The 27,354-nt window shown below is 51.7% G+C and overlaps 10 protein-coding genes across 10 annotated transcripts; 7 read left to right on the top strand and 3 right to left on the bottom strand.

Annotated features, from left to right (window-relative positions):
- Positions 1 to 1,199: 1,199 nt before the first annotated feature.
- Positions 1,200 to 3,916, top strand: M430DRAFT_101611 (hypothetical protein; the record flags this gene model as incomplete). The annotated part of the gene is made up of 2 exons (XM_024860727.1): positions 1,200 to 1,329; positions 1,407 to 3,916. The coding sequence occupies 2 exons, from the start codon at positions 1,200 to 1,202 to the stop codon at positions 3,914 to 3,916; spliced, it is 2,640 nt and encodes an 879-aa protein (XP_024720743.1).
- A 960-nt stretch (positions 3,917 to 4,876) lies between these two features.
- Positions 4,877 to 8,086, top strand: M430DRAFT_139551 (hypothetical protein). The gene is made up of 8 exons (XM_024862619.1): positions 4,877 to 5,037; positions 5,087 to 5,152; positions 5,209 to 5,339; positions 5,394 to 5,688; positions 5,745 to 6,221; positions 6,268 to 7,365; positions 7,413 to 7,612; positions 7,678 to 8,086. The coding sequence occupies exons 1-8, from the start codon at positions 5,011 to 5,013 to the stop codon at positions 7,700 to 7,702; spliced, it is 2,319 nt and encodes a 772-aa protein (XP_024720742.1). The 5' UTR covers positions 4,877 to 5,010; the 3' UTR covers positions 7,703 to 8,086.
- Positions 8,087 to 8,382: 296 nt separating this feature from the next.
- M430DRAFT_102463 (hypothetical protein) lies at positions 8,383 to 9,136 on the top strand (the record flags this gene model as incomplete). Its single annotated transcript, XM_024860798.1, has 3 exons — positions 8,383 to 8,414; positions 8,524 to 8,644; positions 8,732 to 9,136. Coding segments are annotated over 3 exons (558 nt in total), but the record flags the coding sequence as incomplete, so codon positions are not given.
- M430DRAFT_238743 (hypothetical protein) lies at positions 8,952 to 9,950 on the top strand. Its single transcript, XM_024864974.1, has 2 exons — positions 8,952 to 9,056; positions 9,123 to 9,950. The coding sequence occupies exon 2, from the start codon at positions 9,206 to 9,208 to the stop codon at positions 9,806 to 9,808; it is 603 nt and encodes a 200-aa protein (XP_024720740.1). The 5' UTR covers positions 8,952 to 9,056; positions 9,123 to 9,205; the 3' UTR covers positions 9,809 to 9,950.
- Positions 9,951 to 10,038: 88 nt separating this feature from the next.
- Positions 10,039 to 15,915, top strand: M430DRAFT_139545 (glycosyltransferase family 41 protein). Its single transcript, XM_024862618.1, has 3 exons — positions 10,039 to 14,092; positions 14,150 to 14,756; positions 14,817 to 15,915. The coding sequence occupies exons 1-3, from the start codon at positions 10,503 to 10,505 to the stop codon at positions 15,450 to 15,452; spliced, it is 4,833 nt and encodes a 1,610-aa protein (XP_024720739.1). The 5' UTR covers positions 10,039 to 10,502; the 3' UTR covers positions 15,453 to 15,915.
- Positions 15,916 to 17,820: 1,905 nt separating this feature from the next.
- Positions 17,821 to 18,795, bottom strand: M430DRAFT_18986 (hypothetical protein; the record flags this gene model as incomplete). Its single annotated transcript, XM_024864003.1, has 1 exon — positions 17,821 to 18,795. The coding sequence occupies one exon, from the start codon at positions 18,793 to 18,795 to the stop codon at positions 17,821 to 17,823; it is 975 nt and encodes a 324-aa protein (XP_024720738.1).
- A 1,378-nt stretch (positions 18,796 to 20,173) lies between these two features.
- Positions 20,174 to 21,037, top strand: M430DRAFT_18985 (hypothetical protein; the record flags this gene model as incomplete). The annotated part of the gene is made up of 3 exons (XM_024864001.1): positions 20,174 to 20,308; positions 20,610 to 20,747; positions 20,819 to 21,037. The coding sequence occupies 3 exons, from the start codon at positions 20,174 to 20,176 to the stop codon at positions 21,035 to 21,037; spliced, it is 492 nt and encodes a 163-aa protein (XP_024720737.1).
- Positions 21,038 to 21,986: 949 nt separating this feature from the next.
- M430DRAFT_58564 (hypothetical protein) lies at positions 21,987 to 23,617 on the bottom strand (the record flags this gene model as incomplete). The annotated part of the gene is made up of 4 exons (XM_024868741.1): positions 21,987 to 22,354; positions 22,439 to 22,722; positions 22,768 to 23,049; positions 23,506 to 23,617. 4 exons carry the CDS (start codon positions 23,615 to 23,617, stop codon positions 22,073 to 22,075), a joined length of 960 nt encoding a protein of 319 aa, XP_024720736.1. The 3' UTR covers positions 21,987 to 22,072.
- A 1,233-nt stretch (positions 23,618 to 24,850) lies between these two features.
- M430DRAFT_120811 (hypothetical protein) lies at positions 24,851 to 25,706 on the bottom strand (the record flags this gene model as incomplete). The annotated part of the gene is made up of 1 exon (XM_024861788.1): positions 24,851 to 25,706. A coding segment is annotated over one exon (751 nt), but the record flags the coding sequence as incomplete, so codon positions are not given.
- A 95-nt stretch (positions 25,707 to 25,801) lies between these two features.
- M430DRAFT_238693 (hypothetical protein) lies at positions 25,802 to 26,980 on the top strand. The gene is made up of 2 exons (XM_024864972.1): positions 25,802 to 26,878; positions 26,928 to 26,980. Coding segments are annotated over exons 1-2 (870 nt in total). The 5' UTR covers positions 25,802 to 26,009; the 3' UTR covers positions 26,929 to 26,980.
- Positions 26,981 to 27,354: the final 374 nt, after the last annotated feature.

Below are 27,354 nucleotides of genomic sequence, written 5' to 3'. Positions count from 1 at the left end.
CACTCTCCTCCCCGGAGGGAGGGGGAGCGGATGTATCCAGCTCAAGACCTGCGGTGGGAAGAGGAGCGGGTCGAGCGAGGTAGGAGACTTTTGTTGTTTTGTTTTGTTTTGGGGAGGAGGGGGGAGGGGGAGGGGGGGAAAAGGGGGGAGATGGAATAGTACCCAGCTTTAAGATAACGAACGGAATGGATCATGGTATATTGTTCATTAATACCTTAGTCCGCTATCTCATCTCTTCTCTTCTCATCTCTCTCTCTCTCTCTCCCCCGCACTGCAAGCAAGCAACTAAGAATCCTGTACGAAAAAGAAAAAAGAGGGAGTGAAAAAAGCACTGCTTTTCATCCATCCATTTCCTCTTCTAATCTTCTTCTCATTCTGGACTTATGGTATAGGGAGAGAGAGGGGAAAGGAAAATGATGATGATGTGGATGAGATATGTATGTATGCGATTGAACTTGGTGTTATGATATGATATGAGATGGATGATGAGAGGAAGTTGAAATTGAAATTTTAGGATGGGATGGGGTGTGTGCGAAGATAGGTTAGTCGGCTCGCTGCTAGAAGAGCGTTATGGTGACAGCCTCGTCTGGGTTTAAAGCAGCACCCAAATACAATGATTAGTAATCCGATCGCCGGCAATCCGGAGAATTGTAAGAAATGCCTGAGTAATTAGGTATCAAGATACCGGATTGAGGAACGGGGCACGCGACCCGAGAGGACGGAAACAGGGAATCGAGAATCCGAAGAGGCAAACGAGGGGAATGTATCGCCATGTATCTGGGAACAGAAATACGGGTTTGAAGAGCTTTCTAAAGGGCCGCATATGACAGGAATAGTATAGGCGGGGGAGAGAAAAGACAAGAGATATCATCTCTGACCTCAGATCCCCCGCCTTTTCCTTACCTAACGTGGGTATCGTCTTGTACGCGTAAGTACATCTGCAAGGACAAGCCAAAGCCAAGAGGTATAGGCTGTTGTTGAGCCTCATGGCTTTCTCGTCAGAGCTCTCTTCTATTTTCGTCTCTTTCGACTTCTTTTCTTTCATCCTTCTCCTTCTCTCCTCCTCTGCACCAGGATCGCCTCGTCGTCCTTCTGCCAAGTCTCAATCGCCACTGTCTTGTCCTCCCGCCTGTTCTAGACCTCTATAGGACGAGCTCGAGGCTGATGCACCCCACGGCTCGTCTTGGCCGTGCGCTGCGATGCTGCGACCTCAGATTGCCATCCCAGCTGCTCCTAGTCGACCTTCTTACACATCAACAGTTGACCGCGCTCTCCGGCTTCTGCTCTCTTTCATAATTGTTGGTGTCATATACAGATACTGCTGGATAGGTGGGAATCCTGCTCCTCTGGTGCTCCCTTGTGGAATAGAAGTATTGGGAACACTGCTGATACCCGACCCTTCGTAGACGCCTCGGATCCCTTCAAATGCAGTGCCCTCCTCAACAAAGGCACCTGGCTTGACCCCGGCCGGCGATGGAGCTCGCGGGCTCCCTTTCAGAACTGGCAGCCGCCGGGATGCATGATGCATGAGTACAAGAAGGATGACATCGAGGCATGCCTGCACGGCCGGCGGCTGGTCTTCATTGGCGACTCGACGACCCGCCAGATCTTCTGGGCCGTGGCGAAGAAGATGGACCAGGAAAGGGCCGAGGGCGAGATGACGGAGTTGCTGGATCATGCCCAGAAGGGGAAGGATCTGGAGTTCACCTCCGACGGTGTCACCGTCCAGTTCGTTTGGGATCCGTGGTTGAATTCTACAGGCCTGGAGCGCGAGCTGCAAACATTCAGAGCGGATCCGCCGGTCCCTGACGAGGGCGAGGTTGACGAGAGTGCGGCACTGATCTTGCTTGGGGCCCCGGGGTTGTGGTATGCGCGGCACGGGCAGGAGAACTTCTTCAGGGATTTCAGAACCTCGATTGATAGCGTCATTCCGTATATGGATCATGCGGGGTCTGAGAATGGCAAGCTGCCCTCCTCTCGACATTTCCGATCCCGTAACCAGTCTCCGAACTTCCTGCTCCTGGCTCCCGTCCAAGTCCCTTGGTATGAGGCCCTGTCTCCGTCAAGGGAAGAGACGATTACCCCTGAGAAGATCGATCTAATGAATGACTACCTCCAGCAGGTCTCTGCATATTCGGGTGCCGATGTTATCTGGAGTTATTCCTTGATGACCTTCGCAGGCCGGGCTCAGTATGAGGAGAGCGGCCTTCATGTCGTCGACAACGTCGCGCATCGCAAAGCTGACGTGCTTCTGAACCTGCGTTGCAATGCCGAATCCGCCCAGAAGGGTGATGCCTTCAACCGGACGTGTTGCAGCAATTACAAGCAACCCAATGGACTCCAGTGGGTCATCCTCCTCGTAGGAATGCTGCTGCTCCCGGGTGTTGTGTTCGTTCGTCGGAAGCACCTGCTGAGAATTGGCCGTCTGCTTCCTCCAGCAGAAGTGTGCAGTGCCCTCGCGGTATTGGCTCTCGTGGTCTGCTTCTGTTTCTATGCGGATCGGACCCAGGTCTTTGAGAAGGCGCATAGGCAGTTCCGGAGAGGGGAATTCCTCACTGCGTGTCTGGCTGTGGCAGTTATTGGCGTCTTCTCGATTCGAAAGAGCGAGACACCAGCCTCAACCAGCACCGTGCCCCAGAAGAAGAACGATCGCGGCTTCCTCTCCCAGGATCAGACCGCGGAATGGAGGGGTTGGATGCAGGCTTTCATTCTCATCTACCATTATACGCGTGGATCGAGGACCCTCTGGATATATGAGATAGTCCGGATCCTGATAGCTTCCTATATCTTCCTGACTGGCTTCGACCATACTCTCTACTTCTTGAAGATGGACGACTACTCCCTGAAGCGTGTCGCCGCTGTCATGCTCCGGTATAATCTCCTCAGCTGCCTCTTGCCGTACATGATGCAGACCGACTATCTCTTCTACTACTTGCCGCCCCTCATCAGCTTCTGGTTTCTCGTTACCTATTTCACACTCAGGGTTGGATACCGGAACAACTCGAATCTGAATTTTATCTTCGCAAAGGTGATTATCTCTGCTATCCTTACGACTGCGTTCACTATGATACCCGGTATATTGGAGTTCGTGGCTCTGTTACTGAAACACAGCTGTGGGATATCCTGGGACGCGACCGAATGGCGCTCTCGTACTTTCCTTGACATGTATATTGCTTATGTCGGCATGATAATGGCTGTACTCTACCATCGGCGTTCTCAGCTTGACTCGGGTTCTATAGTCCCAAGGCACATCATCAACTCCCTCCTCCGACTAACCAAGACCCGAAACACACTCTTCACGACCGTCATGGTCCTCGCCTCCGTCATCCTCCTCCCTGGCTTTTGGGTGCTCACCCGACGCTCTCCAGATCAGGAAGACTATAACTGGTGGCAGCCCTACATCTCCTGCGTGCCGATCCTCTCTTTCATAACACTCCGCAATTCCCACCGCGTCCTCCGCAGCTACCACTCCACCACCCTCGCCTGGCTTGGTCGCTACTCACTCGACGCCTACGTCCTGCACCCGCACATCTGGCTCGCCGGCGACGGCCATGGCCTCCTCCGCCTCGGCCTCTTCAACCGCTGGATCGACGCCGCCATTCTAACCCCAGCTTTCCTCTGGGTCAGCTGGCACGCCGCCTCGGCGTCGCGGACGCTCTCCACATGGATTACCGCGGGCTGCGACCCAGACGCCCAAGACCTCGACGTCGCCCCGCCCACGCACTCCCCGTACCCCTCCCTCCCTGGCGCGCAGCGCGAGGAAGGCACACCCTCGAAAACCTTCAGGTTCTCGATCAATGACGGATCAGCGCCGTCCTGGACTGCGAAGTTGGCGGAGAAATTGAGGACGAATCTGAGGTGGAGGCTGGGATTGCTGGGGTTGATGCTGTGGGTAGGGAATTTGTGGTATAGATAGTTTATTGTGTAGGTAGGTAGAAAGGAGGTTTGGGATAGGAATGGTAATATGATAAGATGTGATACGATATGTTGTGTGGTTTAATGATCTGTGTATAAGGTTTCAAATCAGGGAGTGAAACATGGAGAGCTACGAATGGACTGAGGCAGGTGGTAAAGTAGGAGAGAAGAGAAGTCCGCCATGTACCTAATAAATACCTAGGATACAGTGCACAATGGATGGCGTTGTGGATTCCTTCATAACTTGATGTGCTTATCTAGAGTTGTCTAGATACATATGACGGCTGTGTGAAGACTATGTAGACTGTCTGCTACTGGTTTGGATATGCCGTGGGTTCGGAGGGGAAGAGGTCGGGGGATAGAACAGAAGACGGATGTTCAAAGGGCGTATACACTGGTAACAGAGCACGAAATATTCCAAGGTGGAAGATCAGATAGATCGGTCTTGCATTCTTCAAAATACATATAGTCTTGAGCTGAAGAGACTGAATGGCCTTCTGTCGATGTGGCCTAGATGCTTGGATGCTCGATGACTGCGCCCGGCAGACTGCAGAGCAGATGTACGTGTATGTAACCACAGCTGATTCCCAAGTTCTCAAAGAAGTCGGAACGACCCCTAGAAGCCAGGCGCCCAGCAACGGGTCAAAAGTCCTCTCCGGACAGCGCGAAAACGGCCTCATCAACTGAGTGGGTAGGAGGCTGTCGAAGCATTATACGAGATAATGTTTACAAACTGCCGTGAATATATGAAAAGAAGAGAAAAAGAAGAGAGGACGTCGTCAGGAACGAAAACGGCTTTTCTACTCCGTAGCCGCGTCAGGAATCGCGCTAGAGCGAATCCGTGGTTAGCGGGCCTCCAACCTTGCCCAAGATGCGCTAGGCCAGATACGGAAGCGTGAACTCTGGCCAAATCAATGATAATTGTCCCCGACATCTGAACTCCCAAGTCCAAGCAAACACATTCGCAGAAAGGACGTCCCTACGCTGCGGGCCTACGATCCATCCCTTCTACGGCTTGATAACCGCCCCGCAAAGGAATACACAACCCCCTGTTCCGTGGCCGCCTCCTCGCCTTGAAACCGCACATCCCTCGATATGGATATCGACGCCCTCAAGGAGCAGGTACTACTCCCTTTCCACCTCTCTGGACACTTTAATAACAAGTGCGCAGTGGAGTGAAGTTGAGGATCGCGATGGGCTGCGGCTCAGCTGGAATGTTTTCCCCAGCTCTCGTATGGTATGTCAAATGTCCGGGTCGACTCGCAACTACAGGTAGTAACTCCAGGATCATAGGAAGCTTCGCGTCTCGTCGTCCCGATCGGTGCTCTCTACACACCTTTGAAGGAGAAGCCCGACTCTCCCCTGCTGCAATTCGAGCCCGTCGTTTGCAAAGCGCCGTGCAGATCTGTTCTGAATCCATTCTGGTAAGCCGCGGTGGGAACAGGAAACACGAGAGCCCCGAGCTGACCTCGGACCAGCCAGGTAGATGTGCGAGCGCGCCTCTGGATCTGCCCGTTCTGCCTTTCTCGCAATCCCCTCCCTCCCCACTACAAAGACATTACCGCAAATGCGATCCCTCCCGAATTACATCCGTCGAATACGACAATCGAGTACAGGCTCTCCCGGCCTGCCCCAAGTGCGCCCATCTTCTTGTACGTAGTTGATACCTGCCAGGAGGAGGACAGCTTGAATGCGCTCAAGGAGTCTCTTGTCATGAGCTTAAGCCTCCTGCCAGAGAACGCTCTTGTGGGGTTGGTGACGTTTGGCACCATGGTATGTCTCCATCCGCCCCCTATATATCGGCTCACCGCTGACGGCACCTCTCGTAGGCGCAAGTGCACGAGATTGGCTACACAGAGTGTCCGAAATCATATGTTTTCAGAGGCAGCAAGGACTATTCCGCAAAGCAGGTCCAGGAGATGCTCGGATTGACCAACCCCGGTTTACGGCCCGGAATGCAGCAACCGGGTCGGCCGATGGCACCAATGGGGCCCGCGGCACGGTTTTTGCTGCCTGTACAGCAGTGCGAGTTCCAGCTCACCAAGGCTTTAGAGCAGCTACAGAAAGACCCATGGCCGGTTGCGAGTGACAGAAGAAATCTGAGATGTACTGGCGTTGCGCTTAGCGTTGCTGTAGGATTGTTGGAAACCTCGTTCCAGAATGCTGGGGGACGGATCATGCTCTTTGCTGGTGGACCAGCGACTGAAGGACCTGGCTTGGTGGTTGGCCCCGAGTTGAGAGAACCCATTCGATCGCACCACGATATCGACCGGGACAACATCAAATACTACAAAAAGGCCCTGAAGGTAGGTTCAAAGAGATTCGACATGTGTTCTCTGCTGACAGACATAGTTCTATGATAACCTGGCCAAGAGGACCGCGCACAATGGACATATCATTGACATCTTCGCTGGTTGTCTGGATCAGGTAGGACTTCTGGAGATGAAAGGTCTTTCGAATTCCACTGGCGGCCACATGGTCCTCACAGATAGTTTCACGTCTTCCATGTTCAAACAATCTTTCATCCGCGTCTTTGAGAAGGATGCGGACGATAATCTCCTGATGGGATTCAATGCTTCTCTGGAGGTTCTTACGACGAAGGAGTTAAAGGTGACTGGTTTGATTGGGCACGCGGTATCAATGAACAAGAAATCTACATCCGTCGGAGAAACAGAGTGTGGCATAGGCAACACGTGCTCCTGGAAGATGTGTGGTATCGACCCGAGCGCCAGCTACGGAATCTACTTCGAAATTGCTAGTCAAGGGGGCCCTGCACAACATCAACAGACGCCTCAAAAGGGTATGATGCAATTTCTCACATACTACCAGCACTCGTCTGGTCAGTTCCATCTCCGGGTCACGACCGTCTCCCGGAATCTCAGCGGGCCAGCTGGAGATCCAGCTGTTGCACAGTCATTCGATCAAGAGGCTGCTGCAGTGCTCATGTCCAGAATTGCCGTCTTTAAGGCGGAAGTGGACGATGGCCCAGATGTCCTACGCTGGGTCGATCGGATGTTGATCCGTCTCTGTTCTCGATTCGCCGACTACCGCAAAGATGATCCATCATCATTCCGGTTGGAGAAGAACTTCACACTCTACCCTCAATTCATGTTCCACTTGAGGAGAAGTCAGTTCCTCCAGGTATTCAACAACTCCCCAGATGAGACCGCATTCTACAGGCACGTTCTCAACCACGAGGATGTCAGCAACTCCCTGATCATGATCCAACCCACTTTGGATTCTTACACCTTCGAACAAGATGGCAGCCAGCCTGTCTTGCTCGACTCGACTTCCATCCAGCCCACTCACATCCTTCTCCTCGATACCTTCTTCCATATTCTAATCTTCCACGGCGAGACCATTGCGGAGTGGAGGAAGGCTGGTTATCAAGATCAGGAGGGATACGAGAATTTTGCTAGTCTCTTGGAGCAGCCGAAGGAGGATGCTAGGGTATGTAACCTGCAATCTCTGCTGACTGCACTGCTAATATGACTTAGGACCTCATCACCGACCGATTCCCTCTGCCGCGTTTCATCGTTTGTGATGCGGGCGGTTCTCAAGCACGATTCTTACTCTCGAAGCTTAACCCATCCACCACTCATACGACGGGTGCATACGGCGGGGTGGGTGCGCAGAGTGCGCAGACTATTTTCACAGACGATGTCTCTTTACAAACCTTTATGGATCACCTGATGAAGTAAGTGAAAATTCCGTGACCCGCGTTTTGGTGAGAAACGAAGCTAATCAGCATCAATCAATCAGACTTGCGGTGAGCGGGACAAACTGAGCGGGCTTTGATGTAGCGATTTTCAGGAACGGAGGAGGTATCCATCCTCATGGCGAGCTGAATGAAAGTATATCTCTGGAGATGGGCGGAACGCAAATGAGCGAACATGTATGAAATAAGATGGACAGACAGTAGCCCAATCGAAAGTTCCAGTTTCCCAATTGAATGCGGGATGGAGAATAAGACTAGATCGTGTGCCAACCTTTATTTGAAATTAACTACCCCTCAGGAAGTCTAAGCGACCTTTAGACAATCCCCTTGAGTTATCCAAACATAAATCTACAGATTAAGACTTCTATAAGTTTTAAAAAGCAGACTTGTTTCGCTGCTTCGTGAGACCGTGGGCACCTACCTTTCTCCCCTTTCATCGTCGTAGCCGAGGGCCCGCCGTAGCCTCGCAAGCCTCGTCAAGCCGTTTGAGGCCTTTTTGCCTGAGGCCATTTTCTCTCTGCGCTGCGGTCTAGCCTACGGCCGCCGCTAAACCGCGCCCGGACTAGGGTAAGGTTTTCCCACAAAGCGATTTCGACATTTGAGAGAAATTGATTTGAATCTCCCCCCCAAGACCAAGTCCATTGCCAACAACCACGATCGAGTCTATCTCAATCAACCGCCAACATGCGTAGGTTAACTCGATGGCATTCTGAAAATATCTCATACTGACATTATTTTTTCTCGCAGCCCCAAAGATAGACCCCAATGAGATCAAGGTGATGTGAGTACCAGATCCTGCACCTGTCGACCTCGATCGAAAACCCTCCACGAAACAGATGACAGCCAACCCTCCCCCGCTGAGATGGAAGCGCTGACTTTTTCTTTTACAGCCACCTCCGGGCGACTGGTGGTGAAGTCGGAGCATCCTCTGCTCTCGCTCCCAAGATTGGTCCTCTCGGTCTGTCGCCGAAGAAGGTGGGAGAAGATATTGCGAAGGCAACTGGAGACTGGGTACGCACACACCTGCCAGAGAGAGAGTGTGAGAGAAATTGGGATTCGGTTTGGCTGATTTGATGAATTCGTTTTCGAAATTTGCAGAAGGGCCTCCGTGTCACAGTCAAGCTCACCATCCAAAACCGTCAAGCTGCCGTCTCCGTCGTTCCCTCCGCCTCCTCCCTCGTCATCAGAGCGCTCAAGGAGCCCCCGCGCGACCGGAAGAAGGAGAAGAACATCAAGCACAGCAAGTCCATCTCGTTAGATGAGGTTATCGAGATTGCGCGCACGATGAGATTCAAGTCGCTCGCGAAGGAGTTGAAGGGTACGGTGAAGGAGATTCTCGGAACTGCGTTCAGTGTTGGCTGCCAGGTTGATGGAAGAAGTCCAAAGGATGTCAGCGATGACATTGAGAGTGGAGAGATCGAGAGTAGGCCCCCCCTCCCCTCCACGCTTCATTCTGCTACGAGCTTGTTTGTGCTGATACTGAGGACAGTTCCGGACGAGTAAATGAATACTAACGTCTTTCTTTGCAAATTGTATCTTGGGCTCCATACTTCGCAATAGGGTTTGCAAGCAATGGCATCGATCCACAATCCAGTCTCTGTCTTTTCTGCAACATCTGGTCCTCGTGTTCCAGCGATATCCACTCCCCCCCACATCCCCCCTCATCCCCCCCTTCCCCGACCCCTTGCCAAACACTCTGGCCCTTACCTCCTTTCCCTTGTGGATCGGTTCAATCTGTGGTATAGGCCTATTTTTGGAGCAAGGAGATTGAATCTCGTCCGATTACTCACCGCCGCATCCTGTCCTTCGGGCGTGGATGCAGAGGTCCATATCTTTCTGGTCAACATTCTCTCAAATGTGATAGTGATCTTTTCTCTCCCCTCTTCACTCTTCCTTTTTACTCAAAGCAGGTGTCCCATGCCTACGGAGCAGGTAGGTTCATATTGGGGTCGGTGGAGCAGGTGTGGTGGCATGTGTCAGACCGTTGAATGTTCCCTGCACGAATATTACTATAACTGCAGGGGTGCTGTAGCTATACTTACTCGTACAGTATTTTCGTTGGGGAAATATGGAGTATTCTTCGACACTTTGACAATTGTAGCCCGATTTCAATATACTTGTTATTGCCATATATATCACCAACTTATTGCGAGAACTTTCCAGATAAATCTGTGATAAATCGGTGACAGAAAATGGCTGGGAAATCCAGTCAATGCGTGCGAGCTGGCAAAGCGTACAAGGGGTCTTGTCATCACAGGGAATAATATGTGCATGTTGCTGGCAATCGAAGTGGAAGCGCCCTCGCGTCCCTTGGCTGACTGACACGCCATATTCTCATTGGTCTCCATGCCGCGAACGTCAATCCTATAGTATTTGCCAACCCGACATCAGCACGGCCTAATGCCCCCGGACTCACCATGTCTTTATTGTAATTTTATAAACCTGCGTTGACGAACTTCTTCATCCACCTTTGCTTCTCTTTTTTCGCCCTGATATAGGTCCGAACAAGGCCTTCAACGCGCGGGTTTCCTCATCGTCGAGTGTCCCCCGACGAGGAATCTTCGACGCCTCCCCCCGCGCTCGAGGCTGCACTGCGACGAATCCTGAATCCTCCTTCGACGAGGCCTCGTATCGATTATTTCTACACACTTGGGGAGAGGCAGGCGGGATCTGGAGATGCCCATTGTGGGCTGTGGAGCATCGCGAGCAGAGATGATCAACCCAGGAGACATTCTCCTCCTTCGTGCAGGCATTGGCACCTCTCGAAACTGATGAGCCTACGACTACGACGACCCTCCTTTTATGTCCCAGTTTACAGCTTTATATACCCCCTTTGCGTCCTTGTTTTTGCGGGTGCAGCTCTGCGAACATGATTCCCCAGCTCGCGCATTACCCTCGACCCTTATCAGAGCAATTCGGCAGCCCAGGATTCGCGGTCCCTCCCTTCGAGCCTCTACCATTCCAAAGCCAAAGCCCGAGGAATATCGTCCCTTCATCATCACTCGCGCCACCCCACCGCGCATACCCGGTCGTGAGCCATGCCTTGCGTCGAAATGGCCTTGACCCTGGCAGCTCGAGCCAGATGTTCTCAAGCCAGTATCATGATCCTTCCGAGCACATGCTGCGGAGGAAAACACCAAGTGGCACGCTCGCCGCTGGTTACGATGGAACTCCCGTTCAGTGGTCAAGCAAGGGACCAGCACTGAAGCACGTTCTGCTACCTGTGTCCGCAGGATCATCAAGCCAACATGCGACGACCCCTTCTGACTTGATATCCGCTGAGCATCGGTCCCGACAGCGATCCAGCAGCTTGGGTTGGAACTACCAGCAACCAATGGTCAATACTGGCAATGGAGGCCTCTCTATGAACGGTGATCCTGGAAATCGAGCATATTTTCCACCTCTATCAAATCATACACCTAATGCTTTGGATCACTTGTCGATGCAGCAACCTACGGCATTTCATCCAAATAATGGCACGCATATCCCAACCGTGCTACAACCTCCCTATCAACCCTCTCCCAGCCCTACTGCATCTAACGATGCTGGGCTGTACGGTCCATATTGGCCAGATGGAAAGTTCGTCCCGTACAGGCCAGCTGCCTATCGTGACCAAGGGCATCACCAAGTAGGGTACGGCTTGGACTCTACTCGGGGGTTCCAACAACAGGCCAATACTCCCGTGGATATGCTATCACCCTTCCCACAGTCTTATAGTCATGATCCTACGCAGCTTATAAGATCGCCATCATTCCTCTCACTAGATACCGCTTCTCACCCACTTGAAACTGGTTTCGCGATGCCGAATCAGCTGCAACATCTCCATGACAATTCTACTCCTACCATCTACTCACCAGGTGCAGGTGGATCTCGAACCCCGACAGCTCAATCAACAAATAGGCCTAGTAACAACCACTTCAAGGAGAAGACGCTCTCTTGGGCTCACAGCATATATGTTGATCTTCTAGCCTTTCTTCATCAACTAAAGAAAGAAAATAGACAGACAGGTCAGTCTCAGGGATCTAGGACAATCTTTAAAAACGGTATTTATCCGAAGCCGCCGCGTCAACCGGCTTCGTCGTTTGGGAACTCGGAGTCGTCGACTTCATATGCCCGTACGCCTGGGAATGGCACCATGTTCCCTCGGAAACATATCAATGACATACCAAGTTCACATCGGAGCACTCAGAGTACTAGCTCCGGCTTCTGGCAAGGGAGCGCAGATTTTAGTGACATAAGATACCCAAGATTTTCCAATCAAGAGATGCCACACTATCTCTCACCTTTCCAGTCGTCCCACCATTCCATGAATTCCCCTCTAGGCAAAGCGAAGGAGGCTCTCGAAATGCTCACAACGCTTTGCGAAGAGAGCGGCTGGTCGTGGATTGACGGGATGTTGCTAGGTGGGTGTTTGGCATACGGCCTAGAAGAGTATCACAAAGCTCTGGAGTGGTACTCGAAAATCGTCGCCTTAGATCCAAAACATGTTGAGGCAATCTCGAATCTGGCTGCAACCTTGCTGTGTCTGAATCGGCGTGAGGAGGCTGAGCAGCATTGGTTACAGTCTGTGAAACTTCGGCCCAGCTATTTTGAGGCTGTGGAGCATCTCATCGGACTTCTGTGCGGAGATCATCGAGGCAACGAAGCTGTCAATATTATTGAATTTGTCGAGCGCTCCCTTCGATTGCCCAAGCCGTCGGAAGACTCCCCGGATTATGTCAGTGAGACGTCTAGCAATGCTGACCGGGAATCTTGCGGTTCATACAGTGCATCATCAGAGAAGATGACCCTCGATTATGATGGTGACGATAGGACGATCCGATCACCATCAGCTCGTGAGTACGAAGATGGTACGACGCAGGTTGGGTTCGGCTCCAGTGGCTACTCGGTGCCCGGTTCTGAGAATGGTCGAATTCTTGCGTTAGTCCATGCCAAAGGCAACATGCTGTATGCCCTCGGCGACATCGATGGAGCGTCAAAGGCGTTTGAAGAGGCGGTCTTGATCGCTGCAGGCAGGAGTCTAAATGGAATTCAGGGGCTTATCAAAAAGATAGTCGCTGTTCTATCACGGGATGGATTGTCTACTCTGCATGCAGACCCAAGATTGCCATTGCTCCTACCCCCGGATAAAGCTTTGCAAACCGCAAGGCTTGTATTCGCCAAGAATGGTGAGCTTCCAGGGCTTCGTCATGTTCCTGACGGGGTCGCCAAAAGGGCCGCTGTTTCTACCACGAGCAATTCTCTCCTGTCTCTTGCCAAGATCTTTCAGGACGCAATGTCAAACAGCAGTTGTGCGCAACGAATTTCAAGAATGCCCACGGGTATTGGCGATATACTAGCGCTATACTACCTCTCACTTTCCCTGCAGCCAAGCCCATCTACCGCCAATAATGTGGGCATCTTGCTGGCGAGCGTGCAACAACCCGTCTCCTATCGCTCGATAATGTCGAAAGACAGCTCCTCGTATGCTTCTATAGCTGACGTTGCCGGAAGCGGTGTTGCGCTGGCCCTTGCCTACTATAACTATGGCCTCAATCTGGATACAAGACATGCTCACCTTTACACCAACCTGGGTAGTCTCCTGAAGGACCTCGGGCAACTCAATGCCGCAATCAAGATGTACGAGCAAGCAGTCAGTTGCGATGGTTCATTTGATATTGCACTCGCAAATTTGGCCAACGCAGTGAAGGATCAAGGTCGCACAAGTGATGCGATTAAGTATTACAGACGCGCAGTGGCCTCGAGTCCAGACTTCGCAGAAGCTGTATGTGGCCTAGCAAATGCTCTGAATTCTGTTTGCGATTGGGCTGGACGAGGAGGTGTGATTCTCGATGGCGGCAAACATGATCGATGGCACGTGGACGATGCTGGAATGATCATGGAGGCAACGAGCGGTAGTGGTTGGATGAAGCGTGTGGTTGATATTGTCGGACGACAATTGAAGGAAGGTGCATCATGGGGCCTGGGTACACTACGAGACCAGGCTTTTCACCAATTCTTCCAACAATTAGAACTTGCCGACACAGGAAGTCGGTGGCCGCTCGAGAAGAGAGCAAGCATGCAAGCAAGTCTCGGTGCACTGGCTGGACACCGCTGGGAAGGAGCACGCATCCTTCGACTGATAGAGCGCGCCATCAAAAGAGCTTCGCATCGGTGGTACCACGATAAGTACATCCAGAAGAAATACCTCCCTGCATCCTGCTACCCGCGACCACAACTCCCCAGCGGTCTGGCTGTTCCGTCTGCCCCTACGGTCTTGCCCTTCCACACCTTTACCTGCCCACTGTCTGCGAAAGACATCCGCATGATCTCTCAGCGGAATGCGTTCCGGATATCGTGTTCGACCCTCAAGTCACCTTGGATGCAAGGATCTGTCTTCCCACCTCCTTCACCTCCATCGCCCCATCTCAATGTTGGATACGTATCTTCGGACTTCAACAATCATCCCCTGGCGCATTTGTAAGTACCCCATTTCTCCCCGAAGCCAGATTGAAGAATGCTAATGCAGCCCTACAGGATGCAGTCGGTCTTCGGTCTGCATAATCCGTCTCGTGCAAAAGCGTTCTGTTACGCCACGACGGCAAGCGATAATTCTGTTCATAGACAGCAGATCGAGCGAGAAGCTCCAGTATTCCGCGACGTCAGTACCTGGTCTGCCGATCGATTGGTCCAACAAATTGTCCAAGACGAGATCCACATCCTCGTAAATCTCAATGGCTACACAAGAGGCGCGAGGAATGAGATCTTTGCTGCTCGCCCTGCTCCTATCCAGATGTCCTTCATGGGATTTGCGGGCACTTTAGGAGCTGAATGGTGTGATTACCTCCTCGCGGACGAGACTGCTGTTCCACCAGACACTCTGCGACCCTGGAGACGAAACATTAATCTAGAAGATCAATTGGTAGACCAGCAGTCTTTTGAGGACGAGGATTGGATGTATTCGGAAAACATCATCTTCTGTCGGGATACCTTCTTCTGCTGCGACCATGCACAATCCGAACCACGCGAAAGTCAACTGTCGTGGGAGGATGAACAGTCTAGAAGATGGAAGATGAGAAAGGAACTTTTTCCAGGCTTGTCTGATGATGCTATCATACTAGGCAATTTCAATCAATTATACAAGGTTGGTCCTACTCAACAAGACTCTTATCTCTTGAATCGCTCTTATCCTGACTTCTACCAGATTGAACCGACCACATTCCGAACCTGGCTGCGTATTTTGGACCAGGTTCCAAAGGCAATTCTGTGGCTTCTCCGATTTCCTGACCTTGGAGAAACCAACTTGAAGCGGACAGCATTAGAATGGGCGGGCGAGAGTGTCGCATCTCGTATCTGGTTCACAGACGTCGCTCCAAAACATCAACATATATCGAGGGCACGAGTTTGCGACCTATTTCTCGATACTCCGGAATGCAATGCCCATACGACTGCTGCGGATGTGTTGTGGTCCAGTACGCCCCTTCTGACGCTTCCGCGATACAAGTATAAGATGTGCTCTCGTATGGCGGCATCGATTCTCAAGGGTGCTCTACCCAAGGGTGAAGAGGGTCGCAGAGCTGCTTCGGAACTCATTGCAAAAGACGATGAGCAGTACGAGGAGTTTGCGATAAAACTCGCGAGGGGCTTTTCCTACAGGATGCATCCCTCAGGTCGCGGGGAAGGCGTTGGGCGTCTCGGGGAGCTTCGAAAGTTGCTATACGACAGCAAATGGACATGTGCACTCTTCGATACAAAAAGGTGGGTATCAGACTTGGAGTCTGCTTATGAGGAAGCTTGGCGGAGATGGGTGGCAAACGATGGCGGAGACATATATCTGTGATCTCTTCACCAGTTGTCAAAAAGACCAGCTCTCTAGTTTTACGGGTTAGCGCATGTAGCGAGGAGTCAATTTTGGAGAATGTCTAGGTAATGGGCTTAAAAACAAGATGGGATGCGTTTGATTTTGGGAGGCGTATTGGTGTGCTCTTTCTATTGCTACCGGTGTTTTTAATGCCTGCTTGAGAGTGCTCGTCGAAGGATACCCATGGTCGTTGTGCAGCAGCACAGACAGTCAGTCGATTTCACAGTTGAAGACACGTTTTCGCTGCAGCTTATAGATCTGCGTTGCTCTTTTTCTCGGGTTCGGAAATTTTTCAGATGGCGAAGAAGGCAAAGGATGGTTTGTGACATGCATTCGTTCAATGATGGCATAGCAGGATAGACAGGTGGGCTTTAACAGCAGGGGCGGCGTTTGTATTGCTCGAATAGAGCAAAGTCCTTGTTCAATATTTATTATTATTACCATTTTAACATTAACCTTCTCCTTCTCCTTCCCCTTTCCCCTCTCCCTCTCCTTATTCTCCTAACAGAGTATTGGAACCACGCTCCTAACCAACGGCATTGCGTCTCTAGCCATACCAAGGCGAGTCAGTCTATCTGTAGTACAAAGATACCTGGTCCCAGCCAGCCACTGCACGCCTACCAGTGTTGTTTCTGCATTCCCTGGAGGCTGGTGCAGCCGTTCGGCGATCGTGGACGATGGTCTATGGGGAAGTCATCCAGAAGCCCCGTCCCAAGATGCCTGACCCATACATAGCTCAAAGCTCCCTGAAGCCCAGCCCAAGGATGAGAGCATCCGCAGGAAAAGGGGAGCATTCGATTGGGAGAACGCATCCCCGGAGCCACCACACCCAAGACGCTCTGGGGGGTTGCTTTGCTTGCATAAGAATTAATAATATAGCTCTCTTTTTCTTTTCAGCAGTCCGGAGCATTGCGTGCACCGTGATAAAGTGCATCGTCGAGGCTTGATTGGCTGTGCCGGGTTTACTGCAATCGAGATTCGCTCTCGTTGCGGGCCCACACGAGCGTCAAGATCCATCAATCCATCCCACCATCTGATATACCTTACCTTACCTAGCTAACCTAACCTAACCTAACCTAACAACCAAAAAAACTACCCGTAGCGTCGATGCGCGAGATGCGCAGCCGCTCCATAATCCAGGATCCGCGTGGACGACGACCGACCGCCGGCAACATACATACATACATACTTACAGCTTGCTGCGGGAGTTGGCAGCGCGCTGCCGGGCCCCCCTCCCCAAGCCCCAGCGCCCGCCGCCCGCTATTGTCAACGGCGCGCTGTCTTTTTCCCTTGGGATCTGACGCTTTCGGGGGGTATCGCCGGTAGTAGTGCGAGGGCGTGCGTGCAACGGGGGGAACGGGGAGAAGGGGCCATGCGAGCGATTCCCGAATCCCGCGGTTGAGCAGCAGCAGCAGCAGGAAGAAGAAGCAGAAGAAGAAGCCAGCAGAAGAAGAAGGAGAAAGAAGGAGAAGAAGAAAAGGAAGAAGATGCAAGTGCTCGAATAAAATGTCCTAGCTACATACAACCTGCTTCCTGCTTCATGGCATGGCGATCTCCCTCCCCTCTCAACTCCCTCCCCTTTTGTTTGCCTCTTAGCAGAGAGATCGCGGCCACGTCCCGGCTTTCCCGCTGTTCCCCCCCCGTGTCGAGTCCAAGTCTTTTGGTTTGCTATCACTGAGTGTGCTGTTCTGTTCCATGTCTCCCGCCGCGGTCAATTTTGCGATCCTCAGAATATGCACGGCATTCCCCTATTGATTCTCCTATTCTCCTGTCCTCCTTTCCTCTTGATTCCCCTATTCTATTGTCCCCCCTTCTCTTCTTGATCATGGCTCTCGGCCTACGTCAACCTATAGAGAGCAATACTTTTTTATTTCTTTTCACATGGCAGTTGCCGTACGGTCATCATGTATATAGAGAATTCGAAATTCTACCTCTGGCATTAAGCCAGGGATCAGCTATCAATGTCGATATGGTATTGTATACTCCATTGTTGAGAGCCGCAATACATACAGGATATATAACACAGCCATCAGAACGAAGTCGTGGAGGGTATCTGACTAAAGAAACAAATATACATGGTATTCCGTGGACATTGTCCCATGATCGTAAAGACACAAAAGAGAGGCGTAGCTCGTCAGTGAATTCTAGCAAAACCCAAGCAAAACCCCCCCTTCCAGTAACCCCGGTTGTCCAACGATACGCCCACGGGATATAGTAATATATAGGTATGTAAGGGAGGATCCGAAAGCAACAAAACAACAAGCCGCTCCATTTTAAAAACCGGTTCCCATGCTCAAAAAAAGATTCCAAATAAAATGCGGTCCTTTCTTTCTTTCCTTTCCTTTTCTCAAGCGAGAAGGGAGGATAGGTGCATCCTCGAGTCCCGTTCAACTAGTTTCTCCTGCCGCTCCGGCCAGGTCGGCAACTGGAGTGGTGGGAGCTGTATCGGGGTCGGAGGAGCCGTAAGCAGCTGTGCCCGTGGCTCATGGGGGTAATCTTGCGGAGATGAGGGGATGGCGGATTGTTGGTCGGTTCGCCGGTATAGAAGAGGCGGAGAGAGTGCGCTCGCGGTATACTTCGAGTCGCTCTGGAAGCGGGGAGAAAAGGCATGAGCTTGGCTGTCGGCGTCGAACAGGAAGTTACTCTGTCTGGAGTGCACCATCGGAAGGCTGGGCCTCCTGCTATCCTGTCTGGAGAGGTCCAGAGGAGGTAATTCGATCACGGGAGAGGTTGCGAGACGGGGCGAGACTGAAAAGGCAGATCCACTGTCCGAGACCAGGGAGGGTGCCCCGTCAATGGAGTCAGCTCTCGAGGCTACGGACACTGCTGGTGAAGGCAGTGGGGGGGCGTCCTGACCCCGTCTCGAAGAGAGGTTAGATGATGGAGATGATGAGATGGTGAGGCCTCGATTTTCCGCAGGTCTCGCCAACGAGAGGGATTGAGATCGCTCATCAAAGTTGCTGGCGCATTGAGGCGAGCTCTTCCGGCGAAGTACGAGACGGCGTCGCCGGTTCATGCTGCCATTCCACCAGTTCTTGACGGCATTGTCGCTTCTCCCATGGAGCCTCCGCGCGATCTCAGCCCACCGCTTCCCCATCTCACCAACCAGGCGCTCAATCTGGAGTCCTTCTTCGGGGCTGATGGGCTCATGGTTCAGCGTGGGCTTGAGGTTCTGGTGATATCGCTCCCGGCATTGCTTGGGTGACCGCGAGCCAATAAGTTGCGCTATTCTCACCCAGTTCAAGGCCCCTTGGGTGTGGACAAGTTGGACCAGGTAGGCGTCCTCACCCTGTGACCAAGGTCCTCGTCGGTGGGTTGTCATTGTGAGATTTGATAATCCAGGACAGTCTGGAAGCTAGTAGTGAAGAGCCGTAGGAGATCAGGAAGGCCAATGGCCGCTGCAAGGACGACGTAGGAGTCCTCGTGGCAACACGTCACTTCAGATCTGGGGTTCACTCGTTTGAGGGATCAAAGAACCATGCATATGATGAGAGGCTCTTTAGATCTGTAACTTGGCCCGAGAGCTGGAAGTGTTCTCCTGCTGGACTTGTGGAGAAGATAGCAAAGGTGCGTGCTGGTTACCTGCACAAGAAGATCGAGACAGTGCGCAGTTTAAAGGACCCCACGGTTAGGTATCGACGGAACAAAGAGATGGCGGTTAGGTGTGCACCAGAGGATTGAAGGAGGGGCTGCTCGGGAACTGAGGATGGTGGGGGATGTCTCAAAGGCGGGCCGGCAACGACACAGAAGAGGATGAGCGAGTAGATGGTATTTGAGATGCTGTGGGAGGGAGAGTCAAACGGTTAAGAGGGGAGAGTGAGAGGTGAGAGTTGAGAGGTGAAAAGGTAAATGGCGATAAGGCTGAGAGAGGGATGTGGAGGTGCTTTTGACGACGGCATGGCGTTGACGACTCCTCCCTCCTTGCCCTTGTCCGTGGGACGGTAGCAGTTCTACTACAGACGGGCCAAGGCAAAAGAAACCGTCCATGGCTGGCGCTGCGTAGATCGGTGCTCCAGATGCCCTTGGTGTTGGACCTTTTCCCTCTCCTCCCACGTTCCCCGGGCCAGTCAGTAGCCAGTAGTCCAGCTAGTCGGCGGGAGCTGGAGCTGGAGCTTGACCGTTGACAGGCTGCTCTACGAGCCTACAAGCCTGGACGCCTAGCCAGCCTACGGAATAAATAACACCACAGACTACTGAGGAAGGGGACGGGGCGCTCTGAAGGTATTTCTAATTCATCCCTGCTATCTTGCCCCGAAGAGGCAATTCAAGTTCCTCTTCGGGACCGCCAGCTCCAAGGAATCAAGGCCCCTCTTCAACCTCCCGCCGCCCCCCCGTCCTGTCTCGACCCAAGAGACGAAGGATCGAATCCGAACTTCCAACCGTCAACGATCGCCCCAGTCCCCTGGGAATTCTTCGAACTTGCAGGGAGCGCGATCTGCCCTGGGCCCCCTTGCTTGGGCCCATGCGCGGAAGAGATCTTGCACGAGGACTGGACGCTTCGGGTTTATTACCTGCTGATATATCTATTCGTGTATGTATGTAGGTGTTTCTTGCTTGATTAATTGATTGATTGATTGATTGATTGATTGATTGACGACATCCCCATCTCGCGGGAAGAAGAGAAGAGCCGTTATGGCATGTGGGGGTTGATTCCCTGCTGTCTCCCCTTGACAATAATCGAGCTCGTGGTCGAGACCAAGATGCCTGATGCTACACCATTGCCTCAGCTCAGTTCTCATATCCTACCCACCTACCTATGTCATCATCGTGATCATGCTTTGTACGCACACAGAGCCCTCCAAACCTCGACGTCGGATCTGGATCCTGGACGCTGGGTACGTGCATGCGGCGGGCACCGAAATCCACCCCTCGGGATTCCATTTCATCTGTTGTGTCCCTTCCCAGAGCCTAGGGACTATACACAGGAGGCGGTCATTAGCTATCGAAGTGTCCCGTGCAGATGCTTGGTATAATGTCACTTTTTTTTCTTTTTTTTCTGTCGGAGCAAAGACCTACTCGAGCCTATCGTTCAGCTCCGTGTGTTAGTATATTTCTCCCCCCGCCTATATTTACCTAAGCAGGTGGCACTTGGCGCCGTCCAGAGAGCTATGATTACTACCTACTACCTAGGTACAGGTGGGAGGAGCAGGCCTGACCCCTGTTCGATGTCGTGCACAGTGCACACACGACGGCAAGTCAGCATGTGTGGCAAAGCAGAAGAAGGTCGTTGAGCCATGCCGTCGGATTCGTGGTAGCACCCACATCCTTCAAGAGGTAACTCAACAGTCAGAGCACCGAGGGGAGGGAGAAGGGGGCGTCTGGTGATATGTAGGTACCTCCCGTAGCACCCGCACAAGGTCTCGGACACTGCGTGTGCCCACGATGCCTTTGCCTGGCCGCTGGCAGCCATTGGAGAAAAAGGCGGGAAGAAGAATAATGGTACTGACCGCACAGAGCATCAGGATCCAGCAGGACTGTATTTCCGTCCTCCGTATCAGTGCCAGTCAAAATCTCTCGGCGATGGGCGTGGGACATGGGATGAAGATTTGACTATTGACTATTGACTACAGTGTAGTCTGGAAATACCGAGGTCATTCAGATGCTCAGGGCCTTCTTGCCATCCCCGTAGATTCATCAATCAAGGTCGGGGTTGAAATTCGAGGCTACAACTCTTGAACCCCATCTCATCGCCGCGACCTGGTTGGAGAAGCTACGAGCTGTTAGATTAGGTGCAACGACCGGGTTAGCCAATTATCCACTCGACACATGGTTGACGGGGCAGAGAGGCAGTTTTGAAGGATACTGGGAAGTTAAGATAATAATAATACTCAACGCTTGGGATAAGAATCCAGGTTGCGCCGGGCGGCGAGGCAGGTACAAAATGATTTGGAATTCTCAGCAGAAAGCTTGTTCGCTTTATGATCCATGACCATGCCCATGTCCATGTCCATCGCCCCCCCATGTCGATTTGTCGGGTGAGGGCCGTCGGGGTGGGAGCAGAGTGGCTGCAGGCCCCGGGACGTGCTGATGTCGATGAACGGCCCGTGTCTCCCGTGCGAAACGTTCGCTAGAATCGAGAATTCCGGGAAGCGCTACGACCTGTCAGCCAGATCAGTACAAGTCTACCGCCGTATATGTAGACCGCGGAGTCGTCCGGTGCAGAAAGGCGAGAGGGAGGGGAAAGGAAAGTAAGTAGTAGAAGAAGACAGGGAAAAGAAGACCAAGGGTTGACTGGTTAGAAGAGTCTCGAGCCCAGCTCCAGAGAAGGCACAATATTAACCATAGGCTACTCTCATTAATTGTCACCACCATTACTATCATCATTGTCGTTGACAGATATAACGGTCTCCGGCCAAGCCCCAGCCGTGAAGAGGAAGGGGAACAGTCATGCATCGGGCATCTCGGGGCAGACTGCAAGGAGCCAGAGACAAGATGCTCACCGAGTATACAAGAGTACAAAGAATTACAAAAGCATAGAAGCCATGAGGGTCTGGTCCCGTACTCGTACTGTGCCTGGAGCCGGCCCTGGAGGTTGCGGGAGCTTGTCGAGAATCCTCAGGCTCCATGGTAGTAAACTCCTGTAATTGTACCCAGCAGGGTCAAGTACCCATGTGCCAGACGAGCGGGGTGTGTTTGATTTTGATGATTACGATCCTCAGATGACAGCGCCCTCCTCCCTCCTTGCGATGAGGCTCGCGCGTCGTCACATTCCTCACATCCCGAAGAAGAGCAGGGAAGATGGGTAATAGAAGGAAGGAGAGGAGAGCAGAAAATGCATCCGGTAGATCGTAGTCTGTAGACCAGAGCCAGCCCCCCGTGCTCGCCCTCCGGTACTGTGTTATGCGTTCGCGGCAGAGGAGAACACCGCATGCCGGCCATGTCTACCACGTCGTCGTCGCAGGAGTCTGTCGATAACTACACTCTGGAATCTTCACCGCAGAGATTGTATGCTTGCTCCAGCTTACCCTCATCGGGCACTTTTTAACGACCTGCAACTTGCTGCAACCTGCAACGAATCGATGTGCACGCCGATTGCTTGCGCTCCACCACGAGTCCACGAGTCCACGACATATGGATAATAATGGATCCTTTAGGGAGGACTGTCTGGACGAGGCCCATGGGATGACAGGTTCCGCTTTCAAAGTGCGGCCGGCGGGAAGATCTGCGAGCTTTTCCTTTCCGTGGAGCCAACCCTTGCGGCCGTTGTGAGATTGGCGAGTCTGTAGTCTGGTTGGAGCGTTGGGCCGCACTGGCTTGTCGGATGACTGGGATTAAACACAAATAATCCAAATACCGTCCTTGGGGTTTCCCTCGGGTTTTCCCTTGGTTCCCTTTGGTCCCTTTGGAATCTGGATTTCCATTATTCCCTTTGGTCCCCTTGGTCCCCTTGATCCCCTTGAGCCCCTTGATCCCTTTGGTCCCCTTGGATTCCATTGTTTTCTTTTGTCCCCTTGATGCCCTTGATCCCCTTGGATTCCAATATTATTCCCTTTTGTCCCCTTGAATCCCCTTGATCCCCTGGCCCCCTGCCCCCCTGGTTCCCGTGCTACTGTGCTGTACTCGCCGCGTGGGTTCCCTATAATACCGTTCAGTAGTGGTTACAGAGCCGTGTGTACTCGACTCAGTAGTCCCAGTCGTCCCTCAAACTCAGGCCCACCGCCCAGCGCCCACCAGCCACCGTCCCAGCAGTGAGACTCCTCGTGCCGCCGTGTCTCACCTCACGCACAGCAAACCTCGGCCCCGCAGTTGGATCCGTGTGCGATCATCCCAGCGCATCCATTGGTGTATTTACGAGCAGGTGTTTCAGGCCGGATTCTCGGATTTGGCATTTGGCATTTGGCGTGCCCATGTCGAGAGCCTCACGCGCCCGAGACATTCTCCCGCCCGCCCTGTCGAGTGACATGTGTGCTTAGGTAAGCATGGAGATAGCGATGGCGATCGAGATGGAGATCGAGCCCGCGGGGGGATGATACTCGAGATGGCGTTGTAACTTGTTGGTGTTGGTGATGGAGATGGAGATGGTGATGCTCACGGGTCAGGTCTGGCTCCCGCGCAAGATCAAGCGCCTGGGACTGTGCCGTCGCGACAATCGCTCCCATACCAGTTTGGCCAACTTTGCGAGTGCTGACAAGCAGATCCTCCATATCACCGCCCAAAGATACACTCTTCGTTCTTGTCTAGCGCAGTATTTGCAGTATTCTATCGAGCATTTCCTTGACTTGCTGCTCTGAATGAAGCCAGTCCCATAACATAGCACCTCTGGCATTTCATAACACAAAATTCCCGGGTTACCGATAATGGTGTGCAAATGGCATCTAATTGGTATCTTATCCTGCCTATATAGAAGTACTGCAACATCTAGCCTAAATCTATGCAATTCACTCCCTCGAGAAGAACACATGATGAATGTATAGCACAGGCGAGCTGCGTTCACTTGCTCCGTCACGCCAATCTAGATACTCTTCAGTTCCAAGAAACCTCTCATCGATCTCCTCCTTCCTACATTTACAAAACCTCCGATTATCGATCCTCATGGACGCCCACGGCATAAAACAAATATCATGAAATAACTCCAGGATGAGTGTCCACCTATAGCATGGATGTCCCTGGAGAAGCCCAGGACTAAAGAGAGCCTCATAATGAGAATATAGATGCCCTGCCGTATTGAAAAGGGGTATATGGGTGACATCTGTGACTGAAGAAAAGGGGGACAAACCCGGTTTCATTTGTCGAATCTGGGCACGAATACAAGCAAGGTTCCTTCTTCTTTGACTATAAACAGCTCTGTTTATTTCCGCTACGGGAGCCCTACTCCTCTTATCTCTTGGATTTATGGTGATGGCCTCGGTCTTCATAAGCTTCGGAGACCTAGCTCTGCGCAGCTGTGGTTTAATCTACCAGAGGAGACAGGTATGACGCTTGAGAGTTCCTGCTCTCAAAGCTAAAGCTTTCCTGAAATGGGTTGTCTTCATCAGGAGCCATTTGCACTAGAGGTGTTGAGTTTTGGTATTTATGTTTGGTGGTACTGTGGGAGACGGGGGAAATGTTGGCTTTTTGGGTTTTTTGGGGGGGGGAGAGGGGGGTTTCTTGAGAGATTGTTTTCCAGGGAGATTCCAGTAATGATACGTTATGGCAACAGAGAGGACTTGTCCTTTCAATTGCTGCTCGCCACGAGATACTTCTCGTGCGTGTACGGTGTGGATTCTTCTTTTTTTGAGTTCGCCGGGACTGTATGTCCACCTCAGTCCCACTATGATGACCTCCAGGGTTTGTGCGTGGGACCTTACTTCCTCGTCTTCCAAGGGTGAAGTAGCTGACCATAACACTAGCTGGGAGACTGGATATATCCAAGGGATGCAGGTAACCATTGAAGGGGTATCGACTCTAGATTTCCTACCGATGGCTCCAAACCCGGTCAGATTTCCATTCTTTCCCTCAGAAGCACGAACAGGAGCTGGCCTGGCTGAGTATCGTCTCCCAGATCATAACTTCCATGCTCTTTTGCTTTGCACAGCATTTGGCACTGCTACTGAAATACCTTCCCCCACACCTTTCTTCCATTCCACCTCTTGACAATCTTCAATGTCCACCCCATTCGCAAACTGTACCACCACGAAGTCGATTGGTTTCCTCCCCACGACGACCATCGGAGCATGCCATGTTCCCGCACCATACGTCACAGCCTGCGAACCTTTCGCCACGAAAGCCTTGATCCTCGTGAGATCGGGCAAACCTCGCCCGGGCAAGTCACCGCCGGTGGGACAGGGTAACGGTTCATCACCACGAGAGGGAGGTAGACTTGGAGCCACTATAACGAGATAGCGAGCCTCGCATACTTCGGACTGGGAGATCCCAAGAGGTATGAATGTCTGAGTGGTATAAGGATGCCGTTCGAGGATTCCCACGGGAAAGCGTCCCTCGGTATTGTTGCTACCTTGACTTGGGAGAAGACTCCGAGGCGCACAGACGAACATATTCATGACTGCTTTAGCCTGCTTGCCACTAGGTGCGGAGGCATATAAATCTTTCATGTGCGTGACATCTAAGTATTTGAGCGCACTGCCCTGATTTGCTTGGACTGCAGTTGGCGGAAGGACTTCAATATGAGGAGCGGGGACGAGAGACGGGACAGGATTCTCGATTACGGTGCCGAAGGCCGAAAACGCATCTTGACGCAGTTCTTCTGCCCCAAGAAGGATCTGGTCTTGAGGGGACTCGATGGTTATAGGCATCGTACCAATTAATGATGGTAAGGTAGGTAAGGTAAGGTACCTTACTGTAGAGCTGGAAATCGGTCACATGACATAAGGTAATTGGGTTCGCTTAGCTAGATATTCCCACACTGAGGATCCATTCGATCTTAATATAGAACAGCCGTACCAACAAAGAACTCCCAACACCCCACAGTACCTACCGCGGTAGGTAAGGTGAGGTATTACTTCGCGGCTCCATCCATCTACTTCGCGATTTCTTTCTATCCAAGCAATCCATCAACAAAGTAACCCCAGACACGGTACCTGTTCCGATCCTAAAGCCATGGAGTCGTCTACCTATTCTGATACCTCTAGTACGGCGTTTCTTGAAGGATTGCCAGACGAAACACCTAAGTACCGCTTCATCAATGTCCCAGATCTCGAAAGAAAGGTGGCGGTCCATGAGCAAGATCTTCTGGACAAGAAGACCACGAATCAGTTTGTTGTGTTTCTGGATATTCCAGATCGCGCTGTCGATCGGATCACTGCCGAGTCTTCACCCATCAGCCATTACCGCATCTTTTTTGCGCATAGCGCAAAAGTCCTTATTATCAAAATGACTTCCATGATACATGAAAGAGCTGCTGCCGTCTTTTCGAACCTGTTCGAGGCGAAGGTGTCAACAATGGGCCTCTCGAATGACTTGATTTCAGTGCTTACGGCACAGCAATCTTATAATGGAGTTAGAAAATGTCCTGATAATCAATGGGGATTACAGCCTCTACCTCAACATCAATTCGCCCCTTCTCTTATTCTCGAATGCGGTTATTCAGAATCGCCGCTGCCGCGACTGGCAATCGATGCCAGGTGGTGGTTAGAATCTTCGCAATCTCCAGTTGAAATGGTGATCACGATCAAAATCTGCCATGGGAATGCCAAGATTATCGTTCAGAAATGGGAGCTCGGTACTCGACGGCAGGGTTCATATTCAAATGCTCGAGCCAATTCTCCTCTAGCAGTCAAAACCGGTGAAGTTAGCATATCACGTCAAAACAATAATACAGTGGTCAGTGGAACAATTGTATTACCGTTTGATAAGATCTTTCGTCGACCACCTAATCCAGCACAACCTCTCGAAGGCGATATCATGTTTACTGTGCAGGATCTTGAAACAATAGCTGAACAGACATGGAGAATCCAGGGGTTCATGTGGTAAAGTTCCCCAAGAGTAAATGTCAGATTTTAATACTAACTTCAGCAGATTAAGTATTGCAATCATATGTACTTTGTTTACATTATCGCGCAGGTCGCCAGTGATGGGCGAGCTGTAGCAGATCAGTCTCATAATAGAGTGCAAGAGGAAATTCAAATTGCAGCAGTCAGCTTAGGTACCGTACACAGCTTTAATAGACTGTTTTGTCCCTCAGTCACTTTATATATTTTATTGTTTACAAAGATTGATTGCTAAATTATGTGCTGTATAAATAGGTGCCGTTTTTAGCGCAGTCAGCTTGCCGTTTGCTTGCTCAATGGAGTATAAGGTGGGTTGTAGTGACACCCACAACCTCTCGGGACATCGAGGAACAATTGAGCTTCGCAGAACAGAACAAAGCACGAAAGAAAAGAACCTTGGCATAATCTTCTAAATTTGAGTAATGCTCAAACAACTTTTCCTTTTGGTTTCCTGG

The sequence above is a fragment of the Amorphotheca resinae genome (assembly GCF_003019875.1).
Source record: "Amorphotheca resinae ATCC 22711 unplaced genomic scaffold M430scaffold_6, whole genome shotgun sequence".
NCBI classification, from domain to species: Eukaryota; Fungi; Ascomycota; class Leotiomycetes; order Helotiales; family Amorphothecaceae; genus Amorphotheca; species Amorphotheca resinae.
This window is presented reverse-complemented; position numbering and strand designations above follow the sequence as displayed.